The following is a 19,979-nucleotide window of genomic DNA, read 5'->3' on the forward strand; positions in this document are numbered from 1 at the left end:
TGTGTCATATTTCTTTGTGTGTATAGCTTACTTTACTTCATATAATACTTCCCGTTTCTAGCAATTTAACTATACATTTTATTTCATTTTTCTTTACAGTTGAATAGTATTCCATATTATACATGAAATACTTTTTTATTATCCATTAATTAGTTAAAGGACATTTAGGCAGTTTCCATTTCCTCTCTATTATAAATATGGAGGCAATAGACATACCTATAGAATTATCATGGAGGCAAAATACCAGGAGTGGTATTTCTGAATCTTATGCCGGTTATATTTTTCCTTTTTGAAGCTTCTCCACACTGATTTCCAGTGTTGCACCAATTTTTATCTTCTAAACTTAGGATTTTTGGGTCCAAGGGAATACAGGAGTCTCCCAAAACTATACTGGCTAATGCCATTGCTCTTGGGTGACTTCCAGAATTTGAAAGTAAACCTTGTTCCTGAAAACAAAAAACAAACAAAAAAAAAAAAACCAACCAACCAAACAAACAAACAAACAAAACAAAAACATGTTTTAGGGCCAGGATTGGAGTACTCCAGCTGGAATGAATCTGTCTTCTCCATGAGAACATGGCCTCCCTATTGAGAACTCCATGAGAACATGTTCTCAATATGGAAAAGTGCTTGCTTGCTGCCAAGGGAGAGGAGCAATTGGACGTCCTGCCCAGGTATAATGTGTGTGATAGCAACAACGATTGGCCCAGAAAAGTATCTCCAATGGTGAAATGGAAGACTGCTTATCTTGGAAATAATCAGCAGCTGTTTAATTGGATGTAAAGCATGCTTGATGAAGAGAAATTTATGCTTTGTTTCTAGCCAACTACTTATGGCTGGGGTTGTCATAGGTGATAAATGTCTATTAAAGGAATTTTTCTAAACTAATGTAATTTCTAACTGTATTTTAAATACTTCTTATATCCATGGATACATGCTACATGTAGCTTTTACTCCTTATTAAAAAAAATAGGAAGTTAAAACAGATAAACAAAACCTCCAAAGCTTCTTTTTAGAACATAGATCCACAACTGGTTAAAATGCAAAGAATACATACTTGTTGGATTTCCAACACCATTCAATATATATATATATATATATATATATATATATATATATATATACACACATATATATGTATGTATATATATACATATACATATACATACATACACACACACACACACACACATATATATATATATATATATATATATATATACACACACACACAACATAGTTCTATATCAGAGGGCATGATTACTGGCTTACTCTCCATGGCCTGCTCAACATGCTTTCTTATAGAGCCCAGGACCACCAGAGCAGGAATGAACAACCTACAGTGGACTAGGCCCTCCCACATCAACCAGTAATTAAGAAAAGGCCTTACGGCCAGGTGTGGTGAAGGCATTTTATCTTCTCAATTGAAGTTCCTCTTGTCACATACCTCTAGTTCCTATGTCAAACTGACTTAAGACCAACCAGCACGATATATTGATATAATGATGTATTATATTTTCTGATTCTGTAATTTTCATTGTTGTAGCTATATTTTTATTAATTATTTGATTTATTTATATTCCAAATGTTGCTCCCCTTCCTGGTCCCCCCTCCATGAATTCTTTAACCAATAACCCTCCACTTTGCTTCTTAGAGGGTGCTTCCCCTACCCACCGACTCCCATCTCACCCTCCTAGCATCCCCATTCCCTAGAGGATCAAGTTTCTACAGGATTAAGTACATCCTTTCCCACTGAGAACAGACAAGGCAGTCCTTTCCCTTCAGCTTCTTCAGTCCTTCCCCAGTTTCTGTATTTTTATGTGGGTTTTGTGTGTGTGTGTGTGTGTGTGTGTGTGTGTGTGTGTGTGTGTCTATGTCTATGTCTGTCTATGTATATTTTTTCTTTTAATTATTTTTCCAGTTTGTTTTCTGAAAAGAGGGAAAGAACAAAAACATGGCATTATGTAGTTGGATAGCTAGGGAGAAGGTTCTAGAAGGAGATGATATAGGAAAGACTATAATCATTATACTGTAGGATAAAAATTCTTTTCAATAAAAATAGTATGGTTTCATTATCCAGAATACTGATTCTCACTTAGAGGAAAAATGAAAAAAAGCTTATGACCCACTGGCAAAGAAAAATCAATTCATATCAAATTCATACATAATCTGAGGTGTCCCTAGGGCAGCCTGTTCCTGAGTTGCTTTGTGAGACTTCAGTGAAGAATTGTTTCTAACCTATAACAGGAACATTTTGCACAACATACACTGTCTCATCACACAAAGTCAATGCAAATGCACTGAAAAATGTAGCTCACAGGCTAAATTTTTCATTAGGCTATAATGTGTTGTAAACTTCAGTGTTTTTACTGTATATACAAAGTTATTCACTTCTACAGAAATGTAAAGTCTTAATTTTAGGAAACAAGGCTTTTAATACACTATACATAGTATTTAAGACTAATACACCTTTGAATTATGTCAGGATGGTTGATTTGAAAATCTACTGTTTGATTTTTCTGGCTTCAGCTTCAAAATATATTGAGTGAATTTCAGCTGAGATTAGAACAAAATTTCCAACAGTTTTCAAAATGTATGTAAATGTTCTGTCATTTTTTTCCTGTGGTGTTCTAAGGATTTGATGATATGAAAGATCAACAAATCCCAGAAAACCATTGAAGATACCCTGTGTCTTGAATTAAAAATATTCAGCTGAGATTTAATGCTTTGTTTAAAAATAAACACACCCATCTGATTATTTCCTACTTTTACTGCTGTGAACAGATGCCATGACCAAGGCAACTCTTATAAGGACAACATTTAATTGGGACTGGCTTACAGATTCAGATGTTCAGTCCATTAGCATCAAGATGGGAACCTGACAACATCCAGGCAGGCATGGTGCAGGAGGAGCCGAGGGTTCTACACCTTCATCTAAAGGCTTCTAGCAGAATACTGGCTTGCAGGATGCTAGGACAAAATTCACCCCCACAGTGACACACCTACTCTAATAGGTCACACCTACTCCAACACAGCCACACCCCCTAATATTGCCACTCCCTGGGCTGAGCATATACAAACCATCACAACCATGTTCCCCCCAATACACACCCTGGTGTTTTACCCACTAAACAAAGTACAATTCAGTAATTATTAAAGAAAGCTAGCACCTTTGATGTAGTCATTGTTTTGTTGACTTCTTGACTCATACTAAGAGTCAGGAAATCAAATTTAGAAGTCCTCAATCTCTTTGTACAATTTCCAACCAAAAATGTTTAAGAAAAAAAGATGAGCTTACAATAAAACTGTTTTAGCTTATAATAAAACCTACTTTTAAAAATATTTCTCTTCATTTATGTAGTGTGCAAAACTCCCATCTTTATCCTTTTATAGGAAAAGTTTAATATTTTTTATTTTTGGTGTGTTTGTGTGTGTGTAAAAATGCATGTATGGATATGTGCTCACAAATAGAAGTGATAACATAATGGAAACTTAAGTAAATTCAGTTTTGAATTTTATGTCAGAGACAGAAAGTGACTTAATGCTCAGTGAGGAAAAGATGAGGCATGAAGACCAGATTTGCAGAAGTATACTTTTTTATCTTTCTTTTTTCTTTGGAGTAATTATAGTTACTTGAAACTGATTATACACATTGTGCAATGTGTGTGTGTGTGTATATATATATATATATATATGTATATATATATAGTATATATATAGTATATATATATGTATATATAGTATATATATATATAGAGAGAGAGAGGGGGGAGAGAGAGAGAGAGAGAGAGAGAAAGATAGAGAGGGAGAGAGAGAGAGAGAGAGAGACTATATATACCACAATCTATAACTTACAAACCTTAAAAGGCTGAATTCTATGCAAAGTGCATTGCCTTTATATTTAAAGTATTAAACAATAATTTAATCATTTACCAGTGTAATGGAGCACCTTTGATGCAGCCTGAGTTTTAATTTTGTCTCTCTGGCACGGTCTTCATTATCTGAAACTCCACATTCCTTGAAGTGGTTATCCACTCTTTAGTGCCTCTGTGAATTCATGTGTGAGTGACTGAGAGCATTGCTCTTAGCTCACAAGTGGTGTCCATCGCATTTTGCTGTAAATAGTTCTGAGAATCATAACCTGAGAATTGAGCATTTTTCTCTTTTTTTCTTACTCTTTCTATCTGAAGACAAAGACAGGGGTTTGCTTGCTACAAGATGGTAATCAAGAACCTTTTAAAGTCCGGCTACACCTTGCCAGAGACCTGCTGATGCTACAGGAGCAGGATGTGCTGTGTGTGTCTGGTGAGCCTTTCTATTCTGGTGTAAGTAGCTCTTCTATTGGCATTTTTTTTTTCGTTTGTGCTTTTTGATAATGAAAATGCTATTTCACAGAAAATTCTTAACATATTTTCTCTTACTCTTGGAACATAGTCAATGGTCCTGTGGAAAATTTTTGTTCACACTGCTCAATAAGCTATCCCCTTGTTTGAGAACACTGACTTAAGCTACAACACACTTTGAATTTTTTCGAATTCTCATTCCTGATGTCCTTGAAGAAAGAGAACCAAGTGTGTGCTCACTAATTCAGTGTGAATTATTTTCCCCTAAGACTGTATCTAAATGGATCTGTAGATATTCAGGAGAGAATTATACAAGAACAGTTAACAATGAACACCCACTGTTCTAACAGATGTGTGATGCTTTACTGAATCTACCCTCAGGGAAAAAGCAGAAGCAAAAACAAAATCCAGTTTCAATTGGGAAACATCTTAGTACCATATCACATTATGAAAGATGTCCTTAGGTAAGATTTTATTAGATAAAATATTAATCATAAACAGTGCAAGTTCTACAGTTTATCATTCATTATTCTCCATTGCTGAAGACACCATTACAACCTCATTGAAATATGTCTACTCAAGGGGAAATATAAAGCATGCAGCTTCTCAGCATGGAGTTGTAATGTACGCTTTGCTGATAGACTTCCCTTGCAGAGTTATGAGTGGTGAACAGTGCTGATGGAGTCATCATAACTGTTCTTACTAACACTCTTTAGGAGTCACACAAGGTCTGAAATGAATAGTCCTTTGTTAGCTTAAAATAAGGAACATCTCACAAATTAACTCTTCTTTTTTAACAAGCCATTTAAATCATCCTAAATCATGGGCTCAATATCAAGGCTGACTAAACTGTTCTTGTGAGCGTGCTTACTAAGAGAGGAATCACTTGATTCCTTTCCTTTTGTTTTCTAGAGAAAAGGCATGACTCACTGAACTCTGGAATAAAAATATGTTAGCGGTCCTAGATAATTGATTTTTTTAATTAGTAAAATTTGATACTTTACTGCTGAAATAATGGTATTTATTTGAAACTTGGCAGTTAAAAGACCTCAAAAATATGGATCTACTCTCTTTTACATGTAAATTGCAATAAAAACAAATTACAGAACTTAGAACTCTGAAGGAGAAATTTCTCATAGCAAAACCAATAAAGACAAAACAAAATGTTTGACAAAATTCATCAGCCATCTATAAGAAACACTTTCATCAAAATAAGAACAATGTTTTTGATACAGGGCTACACTAAACACGGTCTACTAACTACAGCAAACATCTATTTAAGACTGAAATAAGTTGGTAATTATCACGAGCCTCACTTTGTCAAAACTCTCCTCTGGGTATTCCAGCTGGGATAGCAATTCAGAATGTTGGCACAGAATATGCTATTTATAAGGAAGCACGCAGAACTGATGCATTTGCAGGTTTTATGATTTGGTAGAGAGAAAATTCTAGGAAGTATACAACAGATGGAAAAGGCAGAAATTTCCAGGACTTTGGGGAAAAAGAACAGTATCTTAAGATAATTATGTTGCCAAAAGTAGCAAGAGCAATCAAAGAGGAAACTTAACAAACTATAATTCATTTAAAGATGAATTTGACATGTATATAGTATCTATCCTGAATACTGCAAACCTGACAAATAAAAATAATTGAAATTAACAAGGTATTAGAAGCAAATGATCAACATGAATTAAAAGTTACACAGTGATCAGATATATTCTCCCAAATACTCCAAACCAGATTAAGCCAGAATACAACTTTTATGATAGTCAACATCATCTAAGTCAAAAAGAAAATGATATAATGCTTATACTTCTAGATTTCAAAACCAATGTACAACAATATTTTCTGCACTTGGACAAGCAGAGTTTCTGACAAAATTGACATCACACGTACAAGTGATTTCAGGGAAAGACTCATTATGTCTCCTCTACTTAAACATGTGGGTTGTGAAACCTCTAAGATCTGAAGTTCAGCCCAAGGTCATTCACTGGGGTCAGCTTTACAAAGTATTGCCTGACTTTACTCCTTGTATTATTACTGCTTTTTGGTCTAGTGAGATGTCAGCAAGCTATGACATACATCTCTCACATTTTGTCTGCTATTAGGAGCTGTACTCACAACCCAGAAAGCAAAATCAGTCTTTCTACTTTTAAGTTGTGTTGTCAGGTGTGATGGCCAAACTTGCTTGTTAACCTGAGACACCGTGAAAGAGGGAACCTCAGTTAAATTTGATGACTCCATCAGATTGGCTCATGAACATGTCCAAAGGGCATATTCCTAAGTATTAAATATCCAGTCTAATGTGAGAAGTAACATCCTTAGCTAGGAGGGTCTGGGATAAACAATGAAGGTTATTTGGTGATACATATGTATGCATGTAACAAGGAGTGATGAAATAAAGAGACTATGAACTTAAAAGTGAGCAAGGAGGGGATATAGAAGGATTTTGAGGGAGGAAATGGAAGAAGAGAAGGGAAGGAAGTTATACTATTGTCTCAGAAACTAAAACAAAGAGTAAAAAGAAGGAAGATAAATACTTGTCTGGGAGCAAGCCTGAAAGCAATGGTCCTCCATATTCCCTGCCCATAGTTTCCTACTTTGAGTTTATACCTTGGTTTTCTTCTAATAAGTCAATAAACTATTTCTGAGAATTGCTTTTTGGCCAATTTTATATCACAGCACCAGAAATACAAACCAGGACATAAGTAATATTTTCATGGTAATGAAAACAGCATCTAATGGGGTGCCCTTGCAAGTCAGTTGGAGCCCAGTACCTCGACTTACTTAAGACACAGTCTACTGTTGGATTTTATTCTGGCCTTGCAACAGATTTATAAAACAGGAGATGTGTGGCATCTTGCTTTTCTTTTTTCTTTTTTTATTGGATATTTTCTTTATCTACATTTCAAATATTTTCCCTCTTCCCAGTTTTCCCTCTGGAATCCCCATCCCATCTTCCTTCCCCATGTTTCTATGAGGGTACTCCCCCACCCACCTAAACACTCCCTTTCTTCTCCCTGCCTTGTCATTCACCTATACTGGAGCATTGAGCTTTCACAGGACCAAGGGCCTCTCTTCCCATTAATGCCCAACATATGCAACATATGCAGCTGGAGCCATTGATTGCTCTATGTGTACTCTCTGGTTGGTGGTTTAGTCCCTTGAAGCACTAAGGTGAATGGTTGGTTGATATTGTTGTTCTTGCTATAGAGTTTCAAACCCCCTCAGCTACCTCAGTCCTTTCTCTAACTCCTCCACTGGGGAACCTGTTCTCAGTTCAATGATGTGAGCATCTGCCTCTGTATTTGTCAGGCTATGGCACAGCCTCTCAGGGGACAAGTATATCAGTCTCTTGTCAGCATGCATCTCTTGGCATCCCAAATAACGACTGGGTCTGGTGACTGCATCCCCATGTGTGGCTGTCTCTGGATGGGCCTTTCCTTCAGTCTCTCCTCCCCACATTGTCTCAATATTTCCTCCAGTGAGTATTTGGTTCTCCCTTCTAAGAAGGACTAGAGCATCCAGACTTTGGTCTTTCTTCCTCTTAAGCATCATGTGGTCTGTAATTATATCTTGGGTATTCCAAGCTTTTGGGCTAATATCCACTTATTACTCAGTGCATATCATATGTGTTCTTTTATGATTTGGTTACCTCGCTCAGTATGATATTTTCTAATTCCATTTGCCTAAGAATTTCATGATATCATTGTTTTTAATAGCTGGGTAGTACTCCATTGTGTAAATGTACCACATTTTCTGTATCCATTCCTCTGATGAAGGACATCTAAGTTCTTTCCAGCTTCTGCAATAAGGCTGCTATGAACATAGTGGAGCATGTATCCTTGTTATATGTTGGAGCATCTTTTGGGTATCTGTCCAGGAATGGTATAGCTGGGTCCTCAGGTAGTAAGTACTATGTCCAATTTTCTAAGGAACCACCAGAGTGATTCCAACAGTGGTTGTACCAGCTTGCAATCCCATTAACAATGGAGGAGTGTTCCTATTTCATCCTTGGCAGCATCTGCTATCACCTTAGATTTTTATCTTAGCCATTCTGATTATTAAGGTGGTATATCAGGGTTGTTCTGATTTGCATTTCCCTGATGACTAAGGATGTTGAACATTTCTTCAGGTACTTCTCAGCCACTCGATATTCCTCAGCTGAGAATTCTTTGTTTAGCTCTGTACCCCAACTTTTAGTAGGATTATTTGGTTCTGTGAACTCCTTGAGTTATTTGTATATTTTGGATATTAGCCCTCTATAAGATGTAGAACTAGTAAAGATCCTTTCCCAATCTGTTGTTTGCTGTTTTGTCCTATTGGCAGTGTCCTTTGCCTTACAGAAGCTGTGCAATATTAAGAGGTTCTATTTGTGGATTCTTGATCTTAGAGCATAAGCTATTAGTCTTCTTTTCAGGAAATTTTTCCGGTGCCCATGTGTTTGAGGCTCTTGCCCACTTTCTCTTCTATTATTTTCAGTGTATCTGGTTTTTTGTGGAGGTCCTTGATCCACTTGAACTTGAGCTTTGTACAAGGAGATGAGAATGGATCGATTTGCATTCTACGTGCTGACCTTCAGTTGAACCAGCACCATTTGTTGAAAATGTTGCCTTTTTCTCCCACTGGATAGTCTTAGATCCTTTGTCAAAGAACAAGTGATCATAAGTATGTGAGTTCATTTCTGGGTCTTCATTGATGTTAAGAGATATTAAGGGAAATGATTGTTGCTCCCTGTCATTTTGTTCTTAGAGATGGAATTATGTTTGTGTGCCTATCTTCTTTTGGGCTTTTTGGAAGATTACTTTCTTGCTTTTCTAGGGTGTAGTTTCCCTTCTTTCGTTGGAGTTTTCCATCTATTATCCTTTGTAGGGATGAATGTGTGTGGAGATATTGTGTAAATTTGGTTTTGTCATGGAATATCTTGGTTTCTCCATCTATGTGACTTTAGAGTTTTGCTGGATATAGAAGCCTAGGCTGGTATTTGTGTTCTCTTAGGGTCTGTATGACATCTGTCCAGGATCTTCTGGCTTTCATAGTCTCTGGTGAGAAGTCTGGTGTAATTCTTATAGATCTGCCTTTATATATTACTTGACCTTTTCCCCTTATTGCTTTTAATATTTTTTGCTTTGTGCATTTGGGTTTTGACTATTATATGAGAGGAGAATTACTTTTCTGTATTTGGAGTTCTGTAGGCCTCTTGTATATTCACGGGCATCTCTTTCTCTAGGTACTTTAAATTGCTCGGTATTCAGTCTCTGGGAGCACTGTGTCTTGTTTTTAAGCCTTCCATCATCTATGGCCTTCATGAAGTTAAATAGAAGTACAAATATTTGGTTTAATCTTTCATAGTATTCTTATTGTTTTGTCACAGTATATCGCAAAAGTGCTCTCTCTACAGTGAAAAATTCAATACATTCTTTGTTAGAACAGTTTGAGAGTAAGGGCTAAGATGATGAAAATTGTTAAACTTTAGAGAGCAATAAATGTCATATTGGACTATTACAAGTATTATTTTGGTTCTGTTTGCTCAGTTAGTGATATGGTTGGAAGAGTTTCAAGGACAAGGTAGGTCACCTGTGAGACACTCATTAGTTTATCTATCCTCTACATTTTGAATTCACTCTAATTCACTCCTCAAACATGATGAGCTATAGTATGATAAAAAGTTCAGAAAGCTATAGTGTTTCTGAACTCAGTGCTATACTCTCTTATTGCTGCCATACATTCCAGCAGCCCCTTCACCCTCCCAAGTGACTTCACATTAACCTGCATCAGACAGACACTTAACTCTGCTCAGCACCGTTTGTCTTGGTATCTGGGAGTGATCTATCATTCACTTTGGAAGACCTTGGTGAGCACATAGAAGGGAGATAATAACAACATTCTGCATATTTAACCCACCTGACACATTTATTATGTCTTATGCAGAAAAACCTTAAAGTATATATCATAGAGAAAAGCACACAAATTGATTTTTACTAAATATAGAGAGAGACATGGAACTATAGTATAACAGTTTTGTAGTATAACTCATTTTTTTTATTAACTTGAGTATTTCTTATATACATTTCGAGTGTTATTACCTTTCCCGGTATCCGGGCAAACATCCCCTCCCCCCTCCCCTTCCTTATGGGTGTTCCCCTCCCAACCCTCCCCCCATTGCCACCCTTCCCTCCACAGTCTAGTTCACCGGGGGTTCAGTCTTAGCAGGACCCAGGGCTTCCCCTTCCACTGGTGCTCTTACTAGGATATTCATTGCTTCCTATGAGGTCAGAGTCCAGGGTCAGTCCATATATAGTCTTTAGGTAGTGGCTTAGTCCCTGGAAGCTCTGGTTGCTTGGCATTGTTGTACATATGGGGTCTCGAGCCCCTTCAAGCTCTTCCAGTTCTTTCTCTGATTCCTTCAACGGGGGTCCTATTCTCAGTTCAGTGGTTTGCTGCTGGCATTCGCCTCTGTATTTGCTGTATTCTGGCTGTGTCTCTCAGGAGCGATCTACATCCGGTTCCTGTCAGTCTGCACTTCTTTGCTTCATCCATCTTGTCTAATTGGGTGGCTGTATATGTATGAGCCACATGTGGGGCAGGCTCTGAATGGGTGTTCCTTCAGTCTCTGTTTTAATCTTTGCCTCTCCCTTCGCTGCCAAGGGTATTCTTTTTCCTCATTTAAAGAAGGAGTGAAGCATTCACATTTTGATCATCCGTCTTGAGTTTTGTTTGTTCTAGGGATCTAGGGTAATTCAAGCATTTGGGCTAATAGCCACTTATCAATGAGTGCATACCATGTATGTCTTTCTGTGATTGGGTTAGCTCACTCAGGATGATATTTTCCAGTTCCAACCATTTTCCTACGAATTTCAAAAACTCGTTGTTCTTGATAGCTGAGTAATATTCCATTGTGTAGATGTACCACATTTTCTGTATCCATTCCTCTGTTGAAGGGCATCTGGGTTCTTTCCATTTTCTGGCTATTATAAATAAGGCTGCGATGAACATAGTGGAGCACGTGTCTCTTTTATAAGTTGAGGCATCTTTTGGGTATATGCCCAAGAGAGGTATAGCTGGATCCTCAGGCAGTTCAATGTCCAATTTTCTGAGGATCCTCCAGACTGATTTCCAGAATGGTTGTACCAGTCTGCAATCCCGCCAACAATGGAGGAGTGTTCCTCTTTCTCCACATCCTCGCCAGCATCTGCTGTCACCTGAGTTTTTGATCTTAGCCATTCTCACTGGTGTGAGGTGAAATCTCAGGGTTGTTTTGATTTGCATTTCCCTTATGACTAAAGATGTTGAACATTTCTTTAGGTGTTTCTCAGCCATTCGGCATTCCTCAGCTGTGAATTCTTTGTTTAGCTCTGAACCCCATTTTTTAATAGGGTTATTTGTTTCCCTGCGGTCTAACTTCTTGAGTTCTTTGTATATTTTGTATATAAGGCCTCTATCTGTTGTAGGATTGGTAAAGATCTTTTCCCAATCTGTTGGTTGCCGTTTTGTCCTAACCACAGTATACTTTGCCTTACAGAAGCTTTGCAGTTTTATGAGATCCCATTTGTCGATTCTTGATCTTAGAGCATAAACCATTGGTGTTTTGTTCAGGAAATTTTTTCCAGTGCCCATGTGTTCCAGATGCTTCCCTAGTTTTTGTTCTATTAGTTTGAGTGTGTCTGGTTTGATGTGGAGGTCCTTGATCCACTTGGACTTAAGCTTTGTACAGGGTGATAAGCATGGATTGATCTGCATTCTTCTACATGTTGACCTCCAGTTGAACCAGCACCATTTGCTGAAAATGCTATCTTTTTTCCATTGGATGGTTTTGGCTCCTTTGTCAAAAATCAAGTGACCATAGGTGTGTGGGTTCATTTCTGGGTCTTCAATTCTATTCCATTGGTCTATCTGTCTGTCTCTGTACCAATACCATGCAGTTTTTATCACTATTGCTCTGTAATATTACTTGAGTTCAGGGATAGTGATTCCCCCTGAAGTCCTTTTATTGTTGAGGATAGCTTTAGCTATACTGGGTTTTTTGTTATTCCAGATGAATTTGTTAATAGTTCTGTCTAACTCTTTGAAGAATTGGATTGGTATTTTGATGGGGATTGCATTGAATCTGTAGATTGCTTTTGGTAAAATGGCCATTTTTACTATATTAATCCTGCCAATCCATGAGCATGGGAGATCTTTCCATCTTCTGAGGTCTTCTTCAATTTCTTTCCTCAGTGTCTTGAAGTTCTTATTGTACAGATCTTTTACTTGCTTGGTTAAAGTCACACCGAGGTACTTTATATTATTTGGGTCTATTATGAAGGGTGTCATTTCCCTAATTTCTTTCTCGGCTTGTTTCTCTTTTGTGTAGAGGAAGGCAAATGATTTATTTGAGTTAATTTTATACCCAGCCACTTTGCTGAAGTTGTTTATCAGCTTTAGTAGTTCTCTGGTGGAACTTTTGGGATCACTTAAATAAACTATCATATCATCTGCAAATAGTGATATTTTGACCTCTTCTTTTCCAGTCTGTATCCCCTTGATCTCCTTTTGTTGTCTGATTGCTCTGGCTAGAACTTCAAGAACTATATTGAATAAGTAGGGAGAGAGTGGGCAGCCTTGTCTAGTCCCTGATTTTAGTGGGATTGCTTCAAGTTTCTCTCCACTTAGTTTAATGTTAGCAACTGGTTTGCTGTATATGGCTTTTAGTATGTTTAGGTATGGGCCTTGAATTCCTATTCTTTCCAGGACTTTTATCATGAAGGGGTGTTGAATTTTGTGAAATGCTTTCTCAGCATCTAATGATATGATCAGTGGTTTTGTTCTTTCAGTTTCTTTATGTAATGGATCATGTTGATGGTTTTCTGTATATTAAACCATCCCTGCATGCCTGGGGGTTCAGTCTTAGCAGGACCCAGGGCTTCCCCTTAAACTGTTGCTCTTACTAGGCTATTCATTGCTTCCTGTGAGGTCAGAGTCCAGGGTAAGTCCATGTAACTCTTTAGGTAGTGGCTTAGTCCCTGGAAGCTCTGGTTGCTTGGCATTGTTGTTCATAAGGGGTCTCAAGCCCCTTTGAGCTCTTCCAGTTCTTTCTCTGATTCCTTCAATGGGGGTCCCGTTCTCAGTTCAGTGGTTTGCTGCTGGCATTCGCCTCTGTATTTGCTGTATTCTGCTGTGTCTCTCAGGAGAGATCTACATCCGATTCCTGTCAGCCTGTCCTTCTTTGCTTCATCCATCTTGTCTAATTGGATGGCTGTATATGTATGGGCCACATGTGGGGCAGGCTCTGAATGGGTGTTCCTTCTGTGTCTGTTTTAATCGTTTCCTCTCTATTCCCTGCCAAGGGTATTCTTGTTCCCCTTTTAAAGAAGGAGTGAAGCATTCACATTTTAATCATCCGTCTTGTGTTTCATTTGTTCTAGGCATCTAGTATAATTCAAGCATTTGGGCTAATAGCCACTTATCAATGAGTGCATACCATGTGTATTTTTCTGTGATTGGGTTACCTCACTCAGGATGATATTTTCCAGTTCCAACCATTTGCCTACAAATTCACAAATTCATTGTTTTTGATAGCTGAGTAATATTCCATTGTGTAGATGTACCACATTTTCTGTATCCATTCCTCTGTTGAAGGGCATCTGGGTTCTTTCCAGCTTCTGGGTATTATAACTAAGGCTGCTATGAACATAGTGGAGCACGTGTCTTTTTTATATGTTGGGACATCTTTTGGGTATATGCCCAAAAGAGGTATAGCTGGATCCTCAGGCAGTTCAATGTCCAATTTTCTGAGGAACCTCCAGACTGATTTCCAGAATGGTTGTACCAGTCTGCAATCCCACCATCAATGGAGGAGTGTTCCTCTTTCGACGCATCCTCGCCAGCATTTGCTGTCACCTGAGTTTTTGATCTTAGCCATTCTCACTGGTGTGAGGTGAAATCTCAGGGTTGTTTTGATTTGCATTTCCCTTATGACTAAAGATGTTGAACATTTCTTTAGGTGTTTCTCAGCCATTCGGCATTCCTCAGCTGTGAATTCTTTGTTTAGCTCTGAACCCCATTTTTTATAGGGTTATTTGTCTCCCTGCGGTCCAACTTCTTGAGTTCTTTGTATATTTTGGATATAAGGCTTCTATCTGTTGTAGGATTGGTAAAGATCTTTTCCCAATCTGTTGGTTGCCGTTTTGTCCTAACCACAGTGTACTTTGCCTTACAGAAGCTTTGCAGTTTTATGAGATCCCATTTGTCGATTCTTGATCTTAGAGCATAAGCCATTGTTGTTTTGTTCAGGAAATTTTTTCCAGTGCCCATGTGTTCCAGATGCTTCCCTAGTTTTTCTTCTATTAGTTTGAGTGTATCTGGTTTGATGTGGAGGTCCTTGATCCACTTGGACTTAAGCTTTGTACAGGGTGATAAGCATGGATCAATCTGCATTCTTATACATATTGACCTCCAGTTGAACCAGCACCATTTGCTGAAAATGCTATCTTTTTTCCATTGGATGGTTTTGGCTCCTTTGTCAAAAATCAAGTGCCCATAGGTGTGTGAGTTAATTTCTGGGTCTTCAAGTCTGGTCTGTCTGTCTGTCTCTGTACCAATACCATGCAGTTTGTATTACTATTGCTCTGTAATACTGCTTGAGTTCAGGGATAGTGATTCCCCCTGAAGTCCTTTTATTGTTGAGGATAGTTTTAGCTATCCTCGGTTTTTTGTTATTCCAGATGAATTTGCTAATTGTTCTGTCTAGCTCTTTGAAGATTTGGATTGGTATTTTGATGGGGATTGCACTGAATCTGTAGATTGCTTTTGGTAAAATGGCCATTTTTACTATATTAATCCTGCCAATCCATGAGCATGGGAGATCGTTCCATCTTCTGAGGTCTTCTTCAATTTCTTTCTTCAGAGTCTTGAAGTTCTTATTGTACAGATCTTTTACTTGCTTGGTTAAAGTCACACCGAGGTACTTTATATTATTTGGGTCTATTATGAAGGGTGTCGTTTCCCTAATTTCTTTCTCGGCTTGTTTCTCTGTTGTTAGAGGAAGGCTACTGATTTATTTGAGTTAATTTTATACCCAGCCACTTTGCTGAAGTTGTTTATCAGCTTTAGTATTTCTCTGGTGGAACTTTTGGGATCACTTAAATAAACTATCATATCATCTACAAATAGTGATATTTTGACTTCTTCTTTTCTGATCTGTATCCCCTTGACCTCCTTTTGAGGTCTGATTGCTCTGGCTAGAACTTCAAGAACTATATTGAATAAGTAGGGAGAGAGTGGGCAGCCTTGTCTAGTCCCTGATTTCAGTGGGATTGCTTCAAGTTTCTCTCCATTTAGTTTAATGTTAGCAACTGCTTTGCTGTATATGGCTTTTACTATGTTTAGGTATGGGCCTTGAATTCCTATTCTTTCCAGGACTTTTATCATGAAGGGGTGTTGAATTTTGTGAAATGCTTTCTCAGCATCTAATGATATGATCAGTGGTTTTGTTCTTTCAGTTTCTTTATGTAATGGATCATGTTGATGGTTTTCTGTATATTAAACCATCCCTGCATGCCTGGGATGAAGCCTACTTGATCATGGTGGATGATTGCTCTTGGATTCGGTTTGCCAGTATTTTATTGAGTATTTTTGCGTCGATATTCATAAGGGAAATTGGTCTGAAGTTCTCTTTGTTTGTTGGGTCTTTGTGTGGTTTAGGTATAAGAGTAATTATGGCTTCATAGAAGGAATTCGGTAGTGCTCCATCTGTTTCAATTTTGTGGAATAGTTTGGATAATATTGGTATGAGGTCTTCTATGAAGAGCTGATAGAATTCTGCACTAAACCCGTCTGGACCTGGGCTCTTTTTGGTTGAGAGACCTTTAATGACTGCTTCTATTTCCTTAGGAGTTATGAGGTTGTTTAACTGGTTTATCTGTTCCTGATTTAACTTCGATACCTGGTAACTGTCTAGGAAATTGGCCATTTCCTGCAGATTTTCAAGTTTTGTTGAATATAGGCTTTTATAGTAAGAGCTGATGATTTTTTGAATTTCCTCTGAATCTGTAGTTATGTCTCCCTTTTCATTTCTGATTTTGTTAATTTGGACACACTCTCTGTGTCCTCTTGTTAGTCTGGCTAAGGGTTTATCTATCTTGTTGATTTTCTCAAAGAACCAACTTTTGGTTCTGTTGGTTCTTTCTATGGTCCTTTTTGTTTCTACTTGGTTGATTTCAGCTCTGAGTTTGATTATTTCCTGCCTTCTACTCCTCCTGGGTGTGTTTGCTTCTTTTTGTTCTAGAGCTTTTAGGTGTGCTGTCAAGCTGGTGACATATGCTCTTTCCTGTTTCTTTCTGCAGACACTCAGCGCTATGAGTTTTCCTTTTAGCACAGCTTTCATTGTGTCCCATAAGTTTGGGTATGTTGTACCTTCCTTTTCATTAAATTCTAAAAAGTCTTTAATTTCTTTCTTTATTTCTTCCTTGACCAGGTTATCATTGAGTAGAGCATTGTTCAATTTCCACGTATATGTGGGCATTCTTCCCTTATTGTTATTGAAGACCAGTTTTAGGCCGTGGTGGTCCGATAGCACGCATGGGATTATTTCTATCTTTCTGTACCTGTTGAGGCCCTTTTTTTGACCAATTATATGGTCAATTTTGGAGAAAGTACCATGAGGAGCTGAGAAGAAGATATATCCTTTTGCTTTAGGATAGAATGTTCTATAAATTTCTGTTAACTCCATTTGGCTCATGACTTCTCTTAGTCTGCTACGTCTCTGTTTAATTTCTGTTTCCGTGATCTGTCCATTGATGAGAGTGGGGTGTTGAAATCTCCTACTATTATTGTATGAGGTGCAATGTGTGTTTTGAGCTTTAGTAAGGTTTCTTTTACGTATGTAGGTGCCCTTGTATTTGGGGCATAGATATTTAGGATTGAGAGTTCATCTTGGTGGATTTTTCCTTTGATGAATATGAAGTGTCCTTCCTTATCTTTTTTGATGACTTTTAGTTGAAAATTGATTTTATTTGATATTAGAATGGCTACTCCAGCTTGCTTCTTCCAACCATTTGCTTGGAAAGTTGTTTTCCAGCCTTTCACTCTGAAGTAGTGTCTGTCTTTGTCTCTGAGGTGTGTTTCCTGTAGGCAGCAGAATGCAGGGTCCTCGTTGCATATCCAGTTTGTTAATCTATGTCTTTTTATTTGGGAGTTGAGGTCATTGATGTTGAGAGATGTTAAGGAATAGTGATTATTGCTTCCTGTTATAGTCATATTTGGATATGAGGTTATGTTTGTGTGCTTTTCTTCTCTTTGTTTTGTTGCCAAGCGATTAGTTGCTTGCTTCTTCTAGGGTTTAGCTTGCCTCCTTATGTTGGGCTTTACCATTTATTATCCTTTGTAGTGCTGGATTTGTAGAAAGATATTGTGTAAATTTCATTTTGTCATATAATATCTTGGTTTCTCCATCTACGTTAATTGAGAGTTTTGCAGGATACAGTAACCTGGGCTGGCATTTGTGTTCTCTTACGGTCTGTATGACATCTGTCCAGGATCATCTGGCTTTCATAGTTTCTGGCAAAAAGTCTGGTGTGATTCTGATAGGTCTGCCTTTATATGTTACTTGACCTTTTTCCCTTACTGCTTTTAATATTCTTTCTTTATTTAGTGCGTTTGGTGTTTTGACTATTATTTGACGGGAGGAGTTTCTTTTCTGGTCCAATCTATTTGGAGTTCTGTAGGCTTCTTGTATGCTTATGGGTATCTCTTTCTTTAGGTTAGGGAAGTTTTCTTCTATGATTTTGTTGAAGATATTTCCTGGTCCTTTGAGCTGGGAGTCTTCACTCTCTTCTATACCTATTATCCTTAGGTTTGATCTTCTCATTGAGTCCTGGATTTCCTGTATGTTTTGGACCAGTAGCGTTTTCAGCTTTACATTATCTTTGACAGTTGAGTCGATGATTTCTATGGAATCTTCTGCTCCTGAGATTCTCTCTTCCATCTCTTGTATTCTGTTGGTGAAGCTCGTATCTACAGCTCCTTGTCTCTTCTTTTTTTTTTTTTTCTATATCCAGGGATCTTTCCATGTGTTCTTTCTTGATTGCTTCTATTTCCATTTTTAATTCCTTCAACTGTTTGATTGTGTTTTCCTGGAATTCTTTCAGGGATTTTTGTGACTCCTCTCTATGGGCTTCTACTTGTTTATTTATGTTGTCCTGGAATTCTTTTAGGGATTTTTACGATTCCTCTCTGTAGCCTTCTACTTGTTCTCTAAGGGAGTTCTTCACGTCTTTCTTGAAGTCCTCCAGCATCATGAGCAAATATGATTTTGAATCTAGATCTTTCTTCTTTGGTGTGTTTGGATATTCCGTGTTTGCTTTGGTGGGAGAATTGGGCTCCGATGATGCCATGTAATCTTGGTTTCTGTTGCTTGGGTTCCTGTGCTTGCCTCTCACCATCAGATTATCTCTAGTGTTACTTTGTTCTGCTATTTCTGACAGTGGCTAGACTGTCCTATAAGCCTGTGTTTCAGGAGTGCTGTAGACCTGTTTTCCTGTTTTCTTTCAGCCAGTTATGGGGACAGAGTGTTCTGCTTTCAGGCATGTAGTTTTTCCTATCTACAGGTCTTCAGCTGTTCCTGTGGGCCTGTGTCTTGAGTTCACCAGGGAGGTCGCTTGCAGCAGAAAAGTTGGTCTTACCTGTGGTCCCGAGGCTCATGTTTGCTCGTGGGGTGTTGCTTATGAGCTCTCCATGGCGGCAGCCACCAGGAAGATCTGTGCCGCCCTTTCAGGGAACTTCTGTGCACCAGGGTTCCAGATGGCGTTTGGTGTTTTCCTCTGGAATCAGTAATGTGTGCAGAGTGCAGTGTCTTCTTGTTTCCCAGGCATGTCTGCCTCTCTGAAGGTTTAGCTCTCCCTCCCACGGGATTTGGGTGCAGAGAACTGCTTCTCCGGTCGGTCCCTTCAGGTTCTGGTGGTGTCTCAGACCCAGCGGACCTGCTGCTGCTGGGCCCTGCTCTACAGGAACCCAGAGGCCATATACAGTTTCCTCTTGGGCCAGGGATGTGGGCAGGGGTGGGCAGTGTTGGTGGTCTCTTCCGCTCTGCAGCCTCAGGAGTGCCCACCTGACCAGGTGGTGAGGGCTCTCTCCCACGGGGTTTGGGAGCAGAGAAGCTGCGGGCAGGGATCCCCTGGTTTGGGACCCCCGCTAAATACTGGAAGTGTCCGGTCCTAGAGGAATTTTGCCTCTGTGTGTCCTGAGTTCACCAGGCAGGTCACTTGCAGCAGAAAAGTTGGTCTTACCTGTGGTCCCGAGGCTCAAGTTTGCTCGTGGGGTGTTGCTTATGAGCTCTCCGCGGCGGCAGCCACCAGGAAGGAGAATTATTTTTTTAATCTAGTTTGCTTTCTTTCTTTTTTTTATTTGACATGTTTTTCTTTTATTGGACTTTTTAATTTACATTTCAAATGCTATCCCCTTTCCTAGTCTCCCTTCCAGAAACCAACCATCTCTCCCTGTTTCTATGAGTGTGCTCCTCATCCGACCCACACACTCTCTCTCATCTCTCCCCCTTACATTCTCCTACACTGGGGCAACAAATCTTAACAGGACTAAGGACCTCTCCTCCCATTTATGCCCCACAAAGCCTTCCTCTGCTACATATGCAACTGGAGTTAT

At 38.7% G+C, this 19,979-nt stretch overlaps 1 protein-coding gene across 10 annotated transcripts in view; it reads left to right on the top strand.

The window, feature by feature from the left end:
- The window catches only part of Sntg1 (syntrophin, gamma 1), an 814,179-nt gene that overhangs the window by 453,357 nt on the left and 340,843 nt on the right, over nt 1-19,979 (top strand). For 6 of the 10 annotated variants that reach the window (XM_063288179.1, XM_039110528.2, NM_001411862.1 and 3 more), the window contains one exon: nt 4,191-4,325. The exons of 3 other annotated variants lie outside the window; for them this stretch is intronic. In XM_063288179.1, coding sequence (XP_063144249.1) covers nt 4,191-4,325 — 135 coding nt within the window. The remainder of the gene's footprint in view (nt 1-4,190; nt 4,326-19,979) is intronic. One more of the 10 variants, XM_063288183.1, reaches the window with a different exon arrangement.

The sequence above is a fragment of the Rattus norvegicus genome, chromosome 5 (genome assembly GCF_036323735.1).
Source record: "Rattus norvegicus strain BN/NHsdMcwi chromosome 5, GRCr8, whole genome shotgun sequence".
Lineage (NCBI taxonomy): Eukaryota > Metazoa > Chordata > Mammalia > Rodentia > Muridae > Rattus > Rattus norvegicus.